At 39.9% G+C, this 19,653-nt stretch overlaps 1 protein-coding gene across 1 annotated transcript; it reads left to right on the top strand.

Moving 5' to 3' along the window:
• The first annotated feature begins 17,616 nt into the window (after positions 1-17,616).
• Positions 17,617-19,203, top strand: LOC143616483 (uncharacterized). Its single transcript, XM_077089300.1, has 2 exons — positions 17,617-17,687; positions 18,150-19,203. Exon 2 carries the CDS (start codon positions 18,162-18,164, stop codon positions 18,969-18,971), a length of 810 nt encoding a protein of 269 aa, XP_076945415.1. The 5' UTR covers positions 17,617-17,687; positions 18,150-18,161; the 3' UTR covers positions 18,972-19,203.
• Positions 19,204-19,653: the final 450 nt, after the last annotated feature.

Below are 19,653 nucleotides of genomic sequence, written 5' to 3' on the forward strand. Positions count from 1 at the left end.
ATAATATTCGAACAGCAATAACTTGTCTTGATACATTTTAATCTAGGTCCAAAATAAAGAAAACTTCCTACGTGTCCTCGAGCTCCAAAACAGCTACTGCAAACCTGAACATGTGTTAAAATAAACGTCAAACACTTGCGTGTTGGTGAGAAATCAAGTTTAATACCATACATAGATAACAATAAATCTGCGCGCAACATGTGTATGTCTGGTTTTCAACAGGGGTGTAATCTGATCGGGACCAACTCTAAGATTCATAGACTGCCAGTGCTCACAATTGAGCTCACAAACAAGACAAACTGTGCATGTGTAAACAAAAGAGAAAATCATAAACGATAGTTCTCCCGTGTTCATCTAATGGTACCATGAGAACTGCGGAATAGACCGACAAGACGGTTAATGATCCACACATACAAATAAACAGCCAAGTCTACGTCCTCAACACATGGGATACTGCGCGACTAAAGTTCATAAACAAGTTTAAGACTCTAAGTTTGTATGAACACATGAACATCCCAAAACATTAAAAATAAAAAGGGATTAGGTACGAGATTACTCACTTGATAAACGATGCGGTGTAAGATAGAGCAAGAACCAACTTTAAACAAGCACAAGTTAACCTATAATTAAAGATTATTGTTTTAACGATTGGTTTTAAGTCTCGATTATATGTTAGCATAATTAATAAGTAAATTATTATATATTATATATTATATATTACCGGAAAAGCAGGGCAGAACAGGGAGGAAGACGGAAGCAGAGAGAGGAGGCGACTGAGGAAGAACAACGGCAAGGAGTAAGAGAGAACAGGAGAGTTTAAGTGCTTTGTGTGTGTAGTGTTAGGAAAATAACATTATTATTTATAGGAAAACCCTAGGGAACACAATCCCTAGAAAAGAGGAAAAGATCTTTAACAGGATCAAGCAAAAGATATCAAAAAGCATAAGAATCCAAAAGCAAAAGATATGGAAAGATATGGCAGCTGCAGGGGACAAGAGAAAGCTGACAGGGAACAGTAAACAGGCATGGGAGGGTCAGATAAAGGTACTGGTCAAGCATGGGAAAAGCAGATCTCAAAAGATAATGTCAGTCACTTTTTCTGCCAACCAATGGGGTTGGTACGCATGCTGCGCCGAAAGTAACCTTCCAGACATAAGATAGGTCAGGTCAACAGCACAGAAGATAAGACATCACAAAAGTAAACGGCTAGATTAAACAGAAGAAAAGACTCAAGACATAGCGCGAGAAAGCTTGAGCGCGAAGGCAGACACAGAAGGTCAAGAGTGCGCGAGCGCGAAGGCAGACAGAACCAACCTTAACGCGTCGCGGGAAGAACTACATTTCTAAGCGCGCCGCGGGAAGAACTTCAATTCTAAGCGCGTCGCGAGAAGAACTATATTCCTTAGCGCGTCGCGGGAAGAACGGTATCCATAGCGCGCCGCGGGAAGAACTAAAATCCTTAGCGCGCTGCGGGGACAGTTCGTCTCGCGTATCGCAGTAACAGGTGGTCTTCACGCAGGCTTCCTTGTAAGGAGTCTGGCGCGTGGAGCTGCGCAGACAACCTTAGGCTGGAAGGAACAAAGGACAAAAAGAGGGTTCAAGGCTTAAGGGCGGGACGGCGACAAGAGGGAAAAGAAGGCGGAAAGAGAGAAGAAGAGGGACGGGACGGCGGGAAGGAAAAAAAAGAGAGGCGGGAAGGAAAATATTAACATTACTAAAAAGTAAAGTATAAGCATAAATAAATATTAAATCATAACCGAAAGAGATCGGGTTAGAGAAACGGGTACCTGGGTCGGGTCGGATCGGGGCAGATGTCACAGTAGTCTAGGATTTAATAGTTATCGTTAATTGCATTACGTTAACGACACCTTGCCATGAGGGGTTGCCAAATGGTCTAGGATTTATAGTTTCACCATCCAAAAGCGATAAACACATAAACATATAAGCATGTAAGCATAGAACATCAAATCGAGCAATTATTCAAGTAAGGTATACAATCACATTTGTGGGTTTAAGATTCAAGTATATAAAGCATTTAGTTTGATAAGTATGAAATGTCACCCCAAAACGAAAGATGAAAAAAAGGGGTATGAAAGTACTCACCTCGATTGATGAACCGAGAAATAAATAGATAAATAAATGAAGCTCGAATGGTAAACGAACAGATCCAACTTGAAACGATAAACACCTTAGCTAAAATAAATAATGTAATATATATTAATGAACTTGAAACCATAATGAAACTATATTGGAAACATTGAACGAGGAGGTTCGGTTGTTAAATCGAGTTATCGGTTAGTTTGTTAATGATTAGAGACTCGTACTTAACTAATAATTAGAATAAAAATAATATCATTTTATTGGGACTTTTAAATAATTAAACCAATATTAAATAAAAACAAGACGGGCTTAATTTAAGAGTTCGGTTTTATAAAGATGAATAGATAATAAAGTTTATAATAATATTATTAATAATAAAGATAGTAATAATAATAATAATTTTAAAGAGATATGTTATATATATATATGTGTGTGTGTGTGTGTTTATATATATTTATAGATATGTAAGATAATGATGATAATAATAATATCAATAATTATTATTAATAATACTAATAATAATAGTTAAAGAATAAATATCTTAGTATTAATTAAAATGTTGTTGATAAAAATAATAATAATAAATAATATTGAATGATACTATATCCGATGTTGGTTCGATTTCTAAATAAGTTTACAAAATAAATATAGTTATATTATCTGCTAGTAATTAATGGTAAAATATGATTTTAATAGATAATAATAATATGACTTTTAATAATATTAATAACATCATTAATATTTATAATAATGATGATAATAATAATAATAATGATAATAATAATAATCCATTTATTATTAAAATAATGATAAAAATAATTGTTTTGGTTAATGATAATAATAACAATAATAATAATAATAACCGTTAAAACTAAAGAGTTTTATATATTTTTATGGTTTTATACTAAATATACAAATTGTAACAATGATAACACGAACTCGGTTTTAACATGGGACTCGAACCCGGGTCTTGACGAGACGACCCAAAAATCCAAATCCTGAAACACAATATGTTAACAAACCAATTCCATAATTTAAATAACAATTTAAAACCAAACTTGTTCTAACGTAAATAACCAAATATATATAAAACCGGTTATTAACGAACTTAAAATCCGATAATCGATATAAGAAGTTTAATGACACTAACACCCAATTTATATACCTTTTTCGTGTTCCCGAGTCGAAACTACCGGAGAGAGAGAGAGTCGAAAAGAGAGAGTGAGAGAGACGAGCTAAAGAGGGAGAGAGGGAAACGGTGGCCGGAACGCCGGTGGCCGTTTCCTCGATCGCCGGAGAAGCCGATGGGGAGAAAGAGAGATAGAGAAAGAAGACGAGGGTGAGAGATAGACGGAGGGGGTGCAACACGGCGGCCGTAGTGCCGTCGCGGCTTCTCGCCGGAATCCGGGTTCGCCGGAAAAACGCAAACAAAGGAGAAAGGGGTGGCTGTGGGTTTGTAGTGGTGGTGGTGCGGTGGGGCTGGAGTGATGGCTGCGGTGGGGGTGGTGTTCGGAGGTGGTGAGGTGTCGCGAACCGCTTGAGCTCGCCAGAAAAACGGCCAAGGGAGGGTGGTGACGGCTGTGTGTTGTGTGAGTGTGTTGGAGGTGGTGGCCGGAGGTGGCGGTGCTCGCCGGAGGCGGCGGCGGCGACCAGGACAAGAGAGAAAGGGATGAGGCTTGATGTTTATGTTAGGGTTAGGTTTGTGTTGGTGGTATATGTATTGCATATTTTCAAAACAAGCCCTCCAAGTTCTAATGGTTGTTTAAAAAGAGTTTAAAGGTTTCTAATGCTTATAACAACTTAACAAAAACTCAGTTTGAACCCCTTATGTTTTCTTAACGACACTTAAATATGACAAAGATCGATATTAGTTGAGATCGATGTCTATTATAATATTATATAATAAATAAATAAGGTTCTAAAGTGTTGAGTCGGTTTTTACAAAAATAGAAGTTTACAAAACTAATACAACTCGAGACTCGAATTTGACGGATGTCACAATGGAGGTGGTGGGTTCCGATGGGCCTGGTGGCATAGATTTGATTTCCGCCATGTATAATAGAGAGAGAGAGAGAGAGAGAGGAGAGTGAGAGAGAGAGAGAGAGTGTGTGTGTGTGTGTGTGTGTGTTTATATATATTTTAATCTTTTAATTAATTATTAGTATAATTTAAAATGATGGGTAAAATGACTAATTTGCCCTCACGTGCAAGGCATGTAACCTGGGTTAACAAGAAAAACTAACTGGGTTAGGCCAAAGGACAAACGATGTAACATTTAGAAACGTAAAGTACAAATTATGTTACTTTTAAAGATAAAGTACAACCACTGAAATTTGGTGTAAACATAAAGGACAATTTCTGTAATTCTGTCGAGAATATATTAGTTAAGACTTATTACTTTATTATTGCTATAGTTAGAATATATAGTTACTAGGCTGAAAGATTAACAAGAAAATGTTTTGGTCTTGTGGTTAAGTGTGACATCTGCCCAAATCCGACCCGACCCAGGTACCCGTTTTCGGATCCGATTTTAAGATTTAAAATTTGATTATAATCTTTATAAATTTATCATATATATATATATATATTACTAATAATAATTCCTTTCTGCCGTCCCGCCCCTTTTTCTCCCTTGTCGCCGTCCCGCCCCTTTTTCTCTTAACTCTTTGCTTGTCCTTTGGTTCTTCCCGTCTAAGGATGTCTGCGCAACTCCACGCGCCAGACTCCTTACAAGGAAGCCTGCATGAAGACCAGCTGTTCCTGCGATATGCGAGGCGAACTGTTCCTGCGGCGCGCAAAGGATTGTAGTTCTTCCCGCGGCGCGCTAAGGATTGTAGTTCTTCCCGCGGCGCGCTAAGGATTGTAGTTCTTCCCGCGGCGCGCTAAGGATTGTTCTGTCTGCCTTCGCCCTCGCGCACTCAAGCCTTCTCGCGCTAGACATTTAAGTCTTTTCTCCAGTTTTTGCCAGCCTGTATGCTTTTGAAATATCTTATCTTCTGTGCTATACCTGCCAAGGTATGGGCACAGTAGGCCAGATCTGACATCTGTCCGAAAAGTCACTTTCGGCGCAGCTTGCTTACCAACCCTCTTGGTTGTCAGAAAAAGTAACTGGCATAATCTTTTAAAATCTTCTTTTGCATGTCTTGAACAGTACTTTGACTGACCCCTCCCATGCTTTGAACAGTAACCTGTCAGCCTTCCCCATCCCCTGCAGCTGCCACCATATCTTTTGCTTTTGATATCTTTTGCTTTGATTTAATAAGATCTTTTTCCCCAATTCAAGGGATGTGTTCCCTAGGGTTTTCCTATAAATAAAACTAATTTCTTGGATAATTAAACACTACACTCAAACACTTAAACACTCCCCAAAATCTTTCTCTCTTACTCTCAGCCGAAGATCCTCAGCGACGCCTCCAACTCCCCTCTTTGCAATCCGTCTTCTCTTCTTTTCTGCCCAGAATCTCGGTAAATATATAATATATAATTTTTTGTTTAAGTAACTTGCATATATTCAAGACATAAAAACCAATCGTTAAACCAATAACCTCTTATTTATAGGTTAACTTTCGCTTGTTTAAAAGTTGGTTCTTGCATTATCTTTCAACGCACCTTTTACAAGTGAGTAATCTCGTACCTAATCCCCTTTTATTTTTAACGTTTTGGGATATTCATGTGTTCGTACAACTTGAGTCTTAAACTTGTTTATGAAATTATGTGCGCAAAACCCATGTGTTATGGACGTTTACTAGTGTTGTATATTTGTATGTGTTGATCATTAACCGCTTTGATCGGCCTATTCCGAAGTTTTCATGGATCCATTAGATAAACAAGGGAGACCTATCGTTACGATTTTCTTGATTTGTTTGCACATACACGAATGATTATTTGTTTTTGCTCGATTTGGAGCACGCTATGAACTATGAGCTATGATCTATTTAGGCTTGATCACAATCTGTTTACACACTATGTTGAACACCAGTTATACACATGTTGCGCGCAGTGCTTTGTTATTATCTATTCATATCTATTAAACTTAATTTCTCACCGACATGCAAGTGTTGACGTTTTATTTTAACACATGTTCAGGTTTGCTGTAGCTGCTTTTGGAAACTCGAGGACACGTAGGATGTTTTCTTTTACTTTGGACCTAGTTTAAAATATAACAAGACAAATTTATGTATTTGAATATTATGAGTTATGATATGTGATTTATGTTACTTTAAGGTGTGTTATGCGCATGCGCAATGAAATGTATTTATTAATTATTGACATCCAAATAGTGTCACGAGTAATGAAACAATTCGTAGCGCCCCGATGTATAATCCGTCATCGGTCGGGGTCTTACAGATTGGTATCAGAGCTCCGTGACTCTAGGATTAGGTGGTTAGACGTAACGACCTAGAATACCTAAGAGTCCCTTCTCGCGCATGAGAAAAATCTCATGATTGCGCGCAAATTGTTAATTACTCGATATTTATAAAATATGCTTGCGCATATGCAGCACATGATTTCATGTTTTATCCGCGATCTTTCGATTGTTATTGTTAAATTTCAATTCGTTTCTTTACTTACATATTCGTTTGTTGTTGGGACTTAACATTGAAAATCCGAAAAGTCATGGTGATACATGAATAGTTGATTTTCAATCCCCATTAACTTTATGTTCTAAAATTGAAGATTTGAAAAGTCATGGTGATACATGAATTGTCAACCTCCAATACTCATTTACTTGTATATTTTAAATTGAAGATTTGAAAAGTCATGGTGATACATGAATTGTCAACCTCCAATACTCATTTACTCGTATATTTTAAATTGAAGATTTGAAAAGTCATGGTGATGCATGAATTGTCGATTTTCAATTCGAATTCATTACCTGTATTAAGTTTGCATTTAAATTCATATTTTACTTCAAAATTTGATAGCATTTAACTCCGCGAAACAAGCTTTACAATGATATACTTTGCGCTAAAACGATTTCCCATACCAAGATATTAACAAAAACTAAAACTTTTATAGAATGCCTCCGCTATCAGCTCGCCGTCATCAGAGGAGAGAAGCCTCGCGCAGACGTATGCAGCGTCGTTCCCAGGAAATGGCCGCCGCAATAGCCCAAGCCTTAAATCAAAATAATACCAACCCCTCCGGATACAATATTAAGTCCTTTAATGCGGGTAACCCTCCGAAATTCACAGGGCTCGAAGGAGCCACCGTAATGCTCCAATGGCTCGAGAAAATTGAGAACACCTTCCTCCATACCCATTGCCCTCCAGACCGACGAACCTTATACGCCTCAAGTGTCCTGGAATCAAGGGCGCTTACATGGTGGAACGAAGTAGCTCACGCGCGTGGCGCAGAGGCTGCTTCTAGCATGCTCTGGGAGGAATTCAAGGATCTTTTGACTCGAGAATTCTGCCCTCCCAACGAAGTAAAGCGCCTTGAGGAGGAATTTTGGAACTTGAAACAGTACAGTGGCGAAGCGCGCGAGTACGCTACGCGCTTTCACGAACTAAGTTTGCTTGTCCCGCACCTAGTTACCCCTTCCCGCCGCGCCATCGAAAAGTTTCTTGGGGGTCTCCCCATGGAAATTCAAGATTCTGTATGGGCCAGGAACCCAGTAACCCTCTCTGACGCCATCGAGTTGGCCGCTGTGCTCAGTGACAACCATGTCAGGGCAGGAACTCTGTTCCTGCGGGGAGCCGAGAAGACCAAACTCACCAAGACTGTCCCAGAACCAACAGAAACCAAGACAGAACCCTCAAACCGTAACAACCTCAAACGCAGGCACAAACCCAATCATCAAGCCTACGCGCTTACCAACCCGCTTGTTGTCCAGCAACCCGCCTACCAACCCCCAGTACACGCTCCTAACCCACTGTCAACCTACCCAACACCCCCTGTAGTCCATAACTATGCCTTAACCAATTCCGCGCTCCCTGCCCCGTCAACTAAGAAACCTTACACAGGAAACCAACCCTTTTGCCCAACCTGTAAACTTCATCAACCAACTCAAGCCCCGTGTCGACAATGCAACCGATGTGGCCGTATTAGTCACACTGCTGAGTACTGTAGAGTCCTTCCCGCCAACCCAATCGCGCAAACACCACCAACCTACCCGCAAAACCCACAATCAACATACCATAATCCACGACCCAGGTCGTGCTATAACTGCGGTGACCCCAGTCATTTCCGGAACGCGTGCCCGAGACTGCAAGTACAAATTACGCAAGCTAATCCGGTTAACCAAATTTCAAACCAAGTGGCGCGCGGACGAGCTTTTAATATAACCGCGCACCAAGCGCAAGCGAATAATGACGTGGTTAATGGTACATTTTTACTTAACGGACAATATGCATCTATACTTTTTGATACTGGCGCCGATAGGAGTTTTATTTCTCGCGCATTTGAACAAAAACTTGCGCGACCGCGAATAAACTTAAACGAAAACTTTACAGTTGAAATGGCTAACGGTGAAACAATTATAATAAACTCCGTGATCAAAGATTGCACGCTTAACCTTAATGAACACGATTTTCTAATCAACCTCATTCCCATGCCTCTTGGAAGTTTTGATGTTATTATTGGTATGGACTGGCTCTCGCAAAATCGCGCCGAAGTAATCTGCGCCAAGAAATTGATTCGCATTCCTCGGGAAAATGGTCAAGATCTTCATATCTATGGCGAGAAACCATCTAACGGTCTTAAACTTATGTCATGCACTGAAGCCCGAAGACTTTTACGAAAGAAATGTGTCGCGTTCTTAGCTCATGTGGTCAAACCCGATGAAGGAAAGAAGAAACTTCATGAAATCCCCATCGTGCGTGACTTTCCTGAAGTCTTTCCCGAAGATCTTCCTGGTTTACCTCCCGCTCGAGAAGTCGAGTTTCGTGTTGATCTTGTTCCTGGTGCATCCCCCGTAGCCAAATCTCCTTATCGACTTGCACCCGCTGAAATGCAAGAATTAGCAAGTCAACTTCAAGAGTTGACCGATAAAGGATTCATCCGCCCTAGCTCTTCGCCGTGGGGTGCTCCGGTTTTGTTCGTTAAAAAGAAAGACGGTTCGTTTCGCATGTGTATCGATTACCGCGAGCTGAACAAGCTCACCATTAAGAACCGGTACCCCTTACCGCGTATTGACGACCTCTTTGACCTACTCCAAGGTGCCTCTTGTTTCTCCAAAATCGATCTCCGTTCTGGCTATCACCAGTTGCGTATCCGCGAAGAAGATATTCCCAAAACTGCCTTTCGAACCCGCTACGGTCATTTTGAATTCTTGGTCATGCCCTTCGGTTTAACCAACGCACCCGCTGTCTTCATGGATCTAATGAACCGGGTGTGTAGGCCTTTCTTGGAACAATTCGTGATCGTATTTATCGATGACGTTCTGGTATATTCCAAAACCAAGGCCGAGCATGAACAACATCTTCTGTTGGTGTTGCAAAAGCTTCGAACCAAGCAACTCTATGCCAAACTCTCCAAGTGTGAGTTTTGGTCTGACGAAGTACAGTTTCTCGGTCATGTTGTAAACAAGATGGGTATTCATGTCGACCCATCCAAAATTGAAGCAATCAAGCACTGGATTACACCGACCACTCCTACCGAAATCCGTTCCTTTTTGGGCTTAGCTGGTTACTACCGGCGATTCATTTCGAACTTCTCAAAAATCGCCTTGCCTTTAACGGCATTAACGCACAAAGGCAAACCGTATATTTGGGGCTCGAAGCAAGAAGAAGCCTTTCAAACGCTCAAGCGAAAGTTGTGCGAAGCTCCTGTTCTAACGTTACCAGAGGGTACTGACGACCTTGTCGTTTATTGTGATGCCTCCAACCAAGGTCTCTGTTGTGTACTTATGCAACGAGGCAAGGTTATCGCTTACGCGTCAAGGCAACTCAAGATTCATGAAAAGAATTATACGACTCACGACCTCGAACTTGGCGCAGTTGTATTTGCCTTAAAAATCTGGAGACACTACCTCTATGGTACTAAGTGCATCATTTACACCGACCATAAAAGCCTTCATCACATTTTTGATCAAAAGGAACTTAACATGAGACAACGCCGATGGAACGAACTCATCAGCGATTACGATTGTGAGATCCGATATCACCCTGGAAAGGCTAATGTGGTAGCCGATGCGCTCAGCCGCAAACCCAGTCAACTCAACTGTATTTTGCCGCGCACGCAGCTTCACTTCGCGCCGATCCAAAGCAATCTTGAATCGCGCATTCGCGACGCGCAGCGCGCATCGATCAGCAAAGGCAACCTACGCGCCGAGTTAGCGTGTGGTGCGGAAGTGCATCTAGTCCCTAACCTGAATGGAACTCTCTGTTATCTCAATCGCATCTGGATTCCCAATGATGAGATTCTTCGCACTGACATACTGAGTGAAGCGCACAAAACTCGATATTCCATTCATCCTGGAGCTGACAAAATGTACAAAGATTTTGCGCCTTACCTTTTGGTGGCCCGGTATGAAAAAGGATATTGCTGTGTTCATAGCTAAATGCCTAACTTGTTCTAAGGTAAAAGCTGAACATCAACGCCCATCTGGTTTGCTCGAACAACCAGAAATTCCTACGTGGAAATGGGAAAGTATAGCAATGGACTTTATCACCAAGTTACCCTCGACCGCAAGCAAACATGATAGCATTTGGGTAATAGTGGATCGATTGACCAAGTCTGCCCACTTTCTGCCCATTCGTGAAACCTACCGTGTTGAACAACTTGCGCATCTATATGTCAAAGAAATTGTCTGCCGTCATGGTACTCCCCTGAGCATAATATCCGATCGCGATGGCCGTTTTATATCTCGCTTTTGGAAATCCCTCCAATTTGCGTTAGGAACTCGTTTGGACATGAGTACTGCATATCATCCTCAGACTGACGGACAGTCTGAGCGAACCATCCAAACCCTTGAGGATATGCTTCGATCTTGTGTTCTTGATTTTGGAGGTAATTGGGATTCACACCTACCTCTGATCGAGTTCTCTTATAATAACAGCTATCATTCCAGCATCGGTATGGCCCCATTTGAAGCACTTTACGGTCGAAAGTGCCGCTCACCGATTTGTTGGAACGAAGTGGGTGAAGTTCAAATCACAGGACCCGAACTAGTTCAAGAGACAACCGATAAAATCGCCAAGGTCCGTGATCATCTGCTGACTGCCAGAAGCCGACAGAAGAGTTACGCGGATCGCAGGCGGAAGCCTCTCGAATTTCTAGTTGGTGATCTTGTTCTCCTCAAAGTGTCGCCCTGGAAGGGTGTTGTCCGCTTTGGGAAGAAAGGTAAGCTTGCACCTCGTTATGTTGGTCTGTTCAAGATTCTTGCGAGGGTGGGAAAGGTTGCCTACAAACTGGACCTGCAGCCCGCGCTCAGCAATGTGCATCCAACGTTCCATGTATCCAATCTCAAGAAATGTTTAGCTGACGAGAACCTCCACATACCACTTGATGAAGTTCAAGTTGATGAGTCTATGCATTTCGTTGAGAAGCCTGTTGAGATTATGGATCGCGAGGTGAAGCAAACCAAGCGCAGTCGCATCCCTATTGTCAAAGTTCGCTGGGAGTCCAAGCGCGGAGCCGAGTTCACTTGGGAAAGGGAAGATCAATTGAAGATCAAATACCCGCACCTTTTCTCTGCGCATCCTACTTCGAGATAAATTTCGGGACGAAATTTCTTAAAGTAGGGGAGACTGTGACATCTGCCCAAATCCGACCCGACCCAGGTACCCGTTTTCGGATCCGATTTTAAGATTTAAAATTTGATTATAATCTTTATAAATTTATCATATATATATATATATATTACTAATAATAATTCCTTTCTGCCGTCCCGCCCCTTTTTCTCCCTTGTCGCCGTCCCGCCCCTTTTTCTCTTAACTCTTTGCTTGTCCTTTGGTTCTTCCCGCCTAAGGATGTCTGCGCAGCTCCACGCGCCAGACTCCTTACAAGGAAGCCCGCGTGAAGACCAGCTGTTCCTGCGATACGCGAGGCGAACTGTTCCCGCGGCGCGCAAAGGATTGTAGTTCTTCCCGCGGCGCGCTAAGGATTGTAGTTCTTCCCGCGGCGCGCTAAGGATTGTAGTTCTTCCCGCGGCGCGCTAAGGATTGTAGTTCTTCCCGCGGCGCGCTAAGGATTGTTCTGTCTGCCTTCGCCCTCGCGCACTCAAGCCTTCTCGCGCTAGACATTTAAGTCTTTTCTCCAGTTTTTGCCAGCCTGTATGCTTTTGAAATATCTTATCTTCTGTGCTATACCTGCCAAGGTATGGGCACAGTAGGCCAGATCTGACATCTGTCCGAAAAGTCACTTTCGGCGCAGCTTGCTTACCAACCCTCTTGGTTGTCAGAAAAAGTAACTGGCATAATCTTTTAAAATCTTCTTTTGCATGTCTTGAACAGTACTTTGACTGACCCCTCCCATGCTTTGAACAGTAACCTGTCAGCCTTCCCCATCCCCTGCAGCTGCCACCATATCTTTTGCTTTTGATATCTTTTGCTTTGATTTAATAAGATCTTTTTCCCCAATTCAAGGGATGTGTTCCCTAGGGTTTTCCTATAAATAAAACTAATTTCTTGGATAATTAAACACTACACTCAAACACTTAAACACTCCCCAAAATCTTTCTCTCTTACTCTCAGCCGAAGATCCTCAGCGACGCCTCCAACTCCCCTCTTTGCAATCCGTCTTCTCTTCTTTTCTGCCCAGAATCTCGGTAAATATATAATATATAATTTTTTGTTTAAGTAACTTGCATATATTCAAGACATAAAAACCAATCGTTAAACCAATAACCTCTTATTTATAGGTTAACTTTCGCTTGTTTAAAAGTTGGTTCTTGCATTATCTTTCAACGCACCTTTTACAAGTGAGTAATCTCGTACCTAATCCCCTTTTATTTTTAACGTTTTGGGATATTCATGTGTTCGTACAACTTGAGTCTTAAACTTGTTTATGAAATTATGTGCGCAAAACCCATGTGTTATGGACGTTTACTAGTGTTGTATATTTGTATGTGTTGATCATTAACCGCTTTGATCGGCCTATTCCGAAGTTTTCATGGATCCATTAGATAAACAAGGGAGACCTATCGTTACGATTTTCTTGATTTGTTTGCACATACACGAATGATTATTTGTTTTTGCTCGATTTGGAGCACGCTATGAACTATGAGCTATGATCTATTTAGGCTTGATCACAATCTGTTTACACACTATGTTGAACACCAGTTATACACATGTTGCGCGCAGTGCTTTGTTATTATCTATTTATATCTATTAAACTTGATTTCTCACCAACACGCAAGTGTTGACGTTTTATTTTAACACATGTTCAGGTTTGCTGTAGCTGCTTTTGGAAACTCGAGGACACGTAGGATGTTTTCTTTTACTTTGGACCTAGTTTAAAATATAACAAGACAAATTTATGTATTTGAATATTATGAGTTATGATATGTGATTTATGTTACTTTATGGTGTGTTATGCGCATGCGCAATGAAATGTATTTATTAATTATTGACATCCAAATAGTGTCACGAGTAATGAAACAATTCGTAGCGCCCCGATGTATAATCCGCCATCGGTCGGGGTGTTACATTAAGGACTTAAGACTCTCAAGAGCTAAGTGTGTTACCCGGGGTTAAGGTGGAAGTTTTTCTTTTAAAGTTTGTTAAATTGTCGGCTTTAGCATCCTAAGAATTATGCACTCAAGTTTAACAATAAGAATTATGCACTCAAGTTTAATAATTTGGTTAAACTTAATAAGAATAATAATTAGTTTTGATAAAGAGGGGCATTCGAAACCACTCTTTATAACGCTTCACTGTGGTTTGTCACCATTTTGTTGCCCCAATATACATATGTGTGTGTGTATATATATATATATTCCCCACTTGTGGCTTAGTGGTAGGAGGCTTGGGTTCTCCAATGGAGACCCAAGTTCGAATCCCACTTCTGTCACTTTTGGATAGATATTAGCGATTTAAGATAGTGTAACATCCTAATTTTTATAATAATAAATAGAGGAAATATGTTTATTAAATGTGTGTTAATGTTCAATTAAAATTAAATATAATAAAGGAGTATGGACTTGGTTAATGAAAGATGAATTAAGGGTGGTGATGGGCCTTAGGTCCATGAGCTTAAGAGAGTATAAATATTCCTTAAACCTCATTAAAACTCTAAAACCCTCATTTCTTATCTCATAGCCTCCAACACACTCTAAAACACACACAAACTCTCCCTAAAAATCGGCAAAGGTTCAATATCAACAACCAAGCTTGGATCTTGATAGATCTAGACTATACAAGCAAGATACAAGCCTATTGTTGCATACCAAATCTAACCGTAGCCTAAAAGCGTATAAAGGTATGTTCTTTACACGTAAAGATTATGTTTTTTAAGAACAGTTTGCCCTAAGACTTAGTAATAAGGCAAATCGGGTATTGTTATAACATAAAAATGTACACTTGATGTTAAAAATGGATTTAGTGGACTCGTTAGTAGGTACGGTTCATGTAAAAACCCTAGATCTAGCCTAAACGGGTTTGGGATCGATAAAGGTTCAAGCTTTATGGGCACCGGTACTAGATCTTAGGCTAAGGAAGATACGTTAATGCTTAAGGAGTGATATGGTGCTATAATGAGAGTCTGGATGATATAAATAATAATAATAATAATAATAAAAGTATGAACACTAACCCATCAGTGGGTGTATTCGAATGGGACAAGTGCCCTATTCGAATACCTGTAAGAGAAAAAGACAGAAGGAAAATACAATGCCTATTATATGCCATTCGAATACAATTTGAATGCTAACACAAATGTATTCTAATCATATGTCATTCGAATACAAATGTATGCTAACACAAATGTATTCTAATCACATGACATTAGAATACAAATGTATGCTAACACAAATGTATTCTAGTTACATGCCATTAGAATACAAATGTATTCTAATCACATGCCATTAGAATACAAATGTATTCTAATCACATGTCATTAGAATACAAACGTATGCTAACACAAATGTATTCTAATCATATACCATTCGAATACAAATGTATTCTAATCACATGCCATTCGAATACAAAGGTATTCTAATTTCATACCATTCGAATACAAGGTATTCAAATACAAGGCTATTAGAATAGACCAGACTTAACCATTTCTAGTGCAACCTAAAGGAAGAGTATAGGATTAGGAAATTGATATGTGTAATTGATATAAAGTTAGCCGTGCTCAGTTAAAGAAATGAATCACTATTAACTCGGAAAGAAACCGGTGATAGGTGAGTTTCTAGCCCCACTTCCTTGTTATGGTTTCGAGGCTGTGTGCATACTCAATGTGAACGTTAATACACTTACCTTAAAGGGTAAGTGTATGCTATGATGAATTATATGATAGTATGTATGAATGTTATGAATGAATGCATGTCGGCATGTGAACGATCTTCGGATATTGCACGTATCGTCAAAGAGTATGATTGTTAGATGAATGATGTGAAGAGCGCCTAGAGTGTTCGTATGCTACGATGTAATTATCGTATATGTGAGGTATGTGTAAGAAGGTACATGAATGGTATGTGAGATCTACGTCCGGCATAGTAAGTTAGGATGGCAAATCCCTCTATACTACTATGGGACCTAGACTCGATATGTGATAGCGTAAAAAAGGACGGTGTACCTTAGTAGCGTTCCTTATACGGATAGTATATAATTGAGCATGCGTTCCTTCTATGGAGTACCTTCTATGGACAATGTATATGGTTCCTTCTATGGATCAGGTATAGAGTTCATTCTATGGATAATGTATAGTGGTCCTTTTATGGAAAGTATATAGGGTCCCTTCTATGGGTAACGTTTAAGGATCCTTCTATGGATAATGTCTAGGGATCCTTTCATGGATAGTTTATATAGAACCTTCTATGAATGATACAAGTTGTTACTTCAATGAATAATAGTGAGTGTTCTTCTAGTAGATATTATGCAATGGTCCTCTTACGGATAATTGTAAGGTGTCAGGAATGAAGTTCGGTTTTATGGGTGAATATGTATCTTTGGATACGTATACGTGAATGTATGAGAATATATTATACGTTACATGATTAACTAGAACTTACTCAGCGTAGCTGACTTTTAGAATGCACGTAGGTATATATATGTTTATTGAGCTGGCATGAGGATGTCACATGGCATGGATTGAATGGCTGACATCTGAAGATGGAAGAAATGACGTTTTAAATATAATGTTGTATGTTAGGTTTTAAAGAAAAGATCGAATGTTTTGTATCGAATGATTAAAGTTAACGTTTTCGCGAAAATTTTAATTAACTCTGATATGTAGAACTGTGTTTATAAGTAAATCTGACGCTAAAGTAGGGCACTGGGACCGGGGCCTTACAGATAGGCCTTGTGTAAAGGTTGTCAGTTCGAACCCAGAGCTCACCCGGGTTTTCGTCTCACCGTGTGTTACACCAGTGACTTCTGTTTTTGTGGTGGCACAACGGCTGTCAAGTGGCAGTAGGGTTTCCCATAGGAACGCCCAATCCAAAACTTTGAGCCAGCGTGAGCCTGGTTAAGACAACATAATCTGACCAGAGTGGGGCATCGGAGCTCTTCAAAGTTAAAGAGTGCGGTAACATAAATACAAGAAAATATTCGTTCCCAAAAAACATATATATGTATGTATGTATGTATATGTGTATGAGAGAGAGAGAGAGAGAGAAAAAAAACATGCAGTTCTCACCACTCTCCTCTTTTTGGGCGGTATCCCAACATCGCCCCCTTATATTGCCCCTCAATGGTGTTTGGGCTTTGTTACTTCCCTATGTTGCCTCTGTCATTGCACATAGAAAACAACCCTGGAGTTACTTTTTTTTTTTTGAACGGAGAATTTCTATCATACAAAAGACTTGAACATAAGATCTTCCAACTTTGACTTTAGTAATGCGCCACCAACCCTATTGGTTCCGGGTAGGGTTTATTTGTTTACTATTATTAATAATGTTTATTTGTATTTTCTAGAACTGTGAAGACGAAAGTAAAGGGGTAATAATGGAAACGCAATAAAAGCAGTACAGGGACAAAGAGGAAACTCAGGGGGCATTTAAGTCCTCGTTCAGAATCATATATGTCATGTCCCTCTCTCTTATCTCTCTCTCTATCCATGCTGTGTAACAAACATCCCGAATTCTAATCCTATGGTCAAAACTACACCTCCCTCTCTCTCTGATCAATATATATCCCTACACACAGTTGAATTGCGTCATTTACGTCGAGATAATAATAATATTATTAATAATGCTTCATTCTTCTTCAAACGCGTTACTCTCTGTGCGTGTTTTCTGACTTCATTTCATGTTACTTTCATCACCTGCACCTGCTTCAAGGCTTTATTAACATACCATCAACTGGTTTTCAAACCCTAGCTTTTAAATCTCTATTTCTTTCTTTCAAGGTACACACAAATTATTCTTATCATCACATCATTTATCTTTTGGGTTATGTTTTTTTCTTTTTTTTTTTAAGGTTTTTGTGTGATCTATCTAAAGCGGTTTTTAAAGTTTTAACTACTTCAAAACTACAAAGGTGAGATTACTGTTTAAAGGTTTTAAATTAATTTAATTTTATGTGTATGAAATAATAATAAATTGAGTTAATTATTTTCTTTAGTTTTTGATTTCTAGCAAATTTGTTTGTTTCCAGCAGTTATATATGCATCCAAGTTGATGTATCTGATCCAGATTTGAGTCGATTTATGTGTCAGTTTTAACCTATTTATCCTCTTGTGGTTGTGGTTTTTAATTTGTGTGCTCCTTAACTTTTGATGATAATATATTAACTCTGAGGATAAATAAACGTCTGAGATCTGATCTCTATTCTATCACATCAACGTGACTCGATCCAGTTATAACCTATCGGTTTATATTATTTTAGCGGCAAAGTTACAATACTCCTGATACTCCTAAGTCTCATATGATTTATTTTGTCAATTTGGAATAACTTGTTTGGTTTCATTAATTTACTGAACATATTATTATCTATGTGCAGTTGTTCTGAAATATGTATTCAGTTGTGAAGGTGAAAGAAAAAATGTCAACAAATTCTCCGTGTGCCGCTTGCAAGTTCTTACGTCGAAAATGCACACAAGAATGCGTTTTCGCACCCTATTTTCCGCCCGACCAGCCTCAAAAATTCTCCAACGTGCACCGAGTCTACGGAGCCAGCAACGTAGCCAAACTCCTCAGCGACCTCCCCGCCACACAACGAGAAGACGCGGTCAATTCGTTGGCTTACGAAGCCGATGCTAGGCTTCGTGATCCGGTCTACGGCTGCGTAGGGTTAATATCGGTCCTACAACACCGATTAAAGCAGGTTCAAAGGGATTTGGAAACCGCTAAACGCGAATTAGCTAATTACATTGGACCGTCAGCCGTGCTTCCGATTTTGAACCAAGGGTTTATCCAACCGTCGGTGCTGCCTTACACCATGCACCCAGAGCCGGTCTTAGGATTGACCGGCTCCAGGGACTTCAGAGATGTTCATGTTCACCAGCAGCAGATAATTGGTGCTGCTGTTGGTGACCGAGAACACTCTGAGGTGTTAAGGTCGGTTGACCTTCTAGGGTTTAACAGTGGATTTGATGCGGTGACTGGTGGCGAGTTTAGCCACACAGCCACCGCCACGGCTGCAGCAGCCGTGGCACCGTGTTTATCATTGGGTGGTTCTTATGATAACAATAATAATAATAATAATAATAATAATAATAATAATAATAATATGTATCAGATTCAACATCAGCCAGCTCATCACCTCCAGCATCTTCAGCTGTTTCTTCAGCAACAACCGCTGCCACCGCAGAGAGCGGAGTAGTCCGACGGTGGGGGCGTTGACCGTGTTACTTTTTGTCGTACTTTGCTTTTGTTTTCCATTCCTAGTTTAAATCAAAGTTTTAGATTTTTTTTTATTTTTAGTTATAATTTTATGTTTAGTTTTAGATGAATCAACTGCTTATCTACTAAATTGTTGAATTTGGTGGCTCGTTATTTAAGTTTATATATTATATTGTTTTAATCTATCGTTTAATCACTACAAATCCATGCATCCCCCCCCCCCCCACCCCCCATATGGTAATTATTTACTGATTTTTTCAAAATTGATATTAAAATATGGGAAAATTCCCAAATTAGTCTATTTATAGAATGTAGTTCCAAGTTTGTCTCCCCAAATTCTAATTTCTAATTTTGTCCCTTTGGTATCTCGTCGCCGGCGGCATGTTAGCGAGTACCGATGATGTGTTAACATAACATAGGGTTGACAATGCGTTATGTTGCTAACATAGGGTAGCAGCGATGCGTTAATGTTTAAAGCAGGGGTTCCACGATGCGTTAGCTGATAACGCATCGCTGCTACCCTACGTTAGCAACATTAACTTATCTCGTCGCCAGCGACATGTTAGCAAACACCGACGATGTTAACATAATATAGGGTTGACGACGTGTTTATGTTGCTAACATTGGGTAGCAGCGATGCATTATCAACTAACACATCACAG

The sequence above is a fragment of the Bidens hawaiensis genome, unplaced genomic scaffold (genome assembly GCF_021521415.1).
Source record: "Bidens hawaiensis isolate Kalapana, Puna unplaced genomic scaffold, B.hawaiensis_p1.1 tig00047569_1, whole genome shotgun sequence".
NCBI classification, from domain to species: domain Eukaryota; kingdom Viridiplantae; phylum Streptophyta; class Magnoliopsida; order Asterales; family Asteraceae; genus Bidens; species Bidens hawaiensis.

What these genes read in the sequence shown, in the direction of transcription:
- LOC143616483 (XM_077089300.1), top strand. Translation starts at nt 18,162, where the DNA reads ATGTATTCAGTTGTGAAGGTGAAAGAAAAAATGTCAACAAATTCTCCG.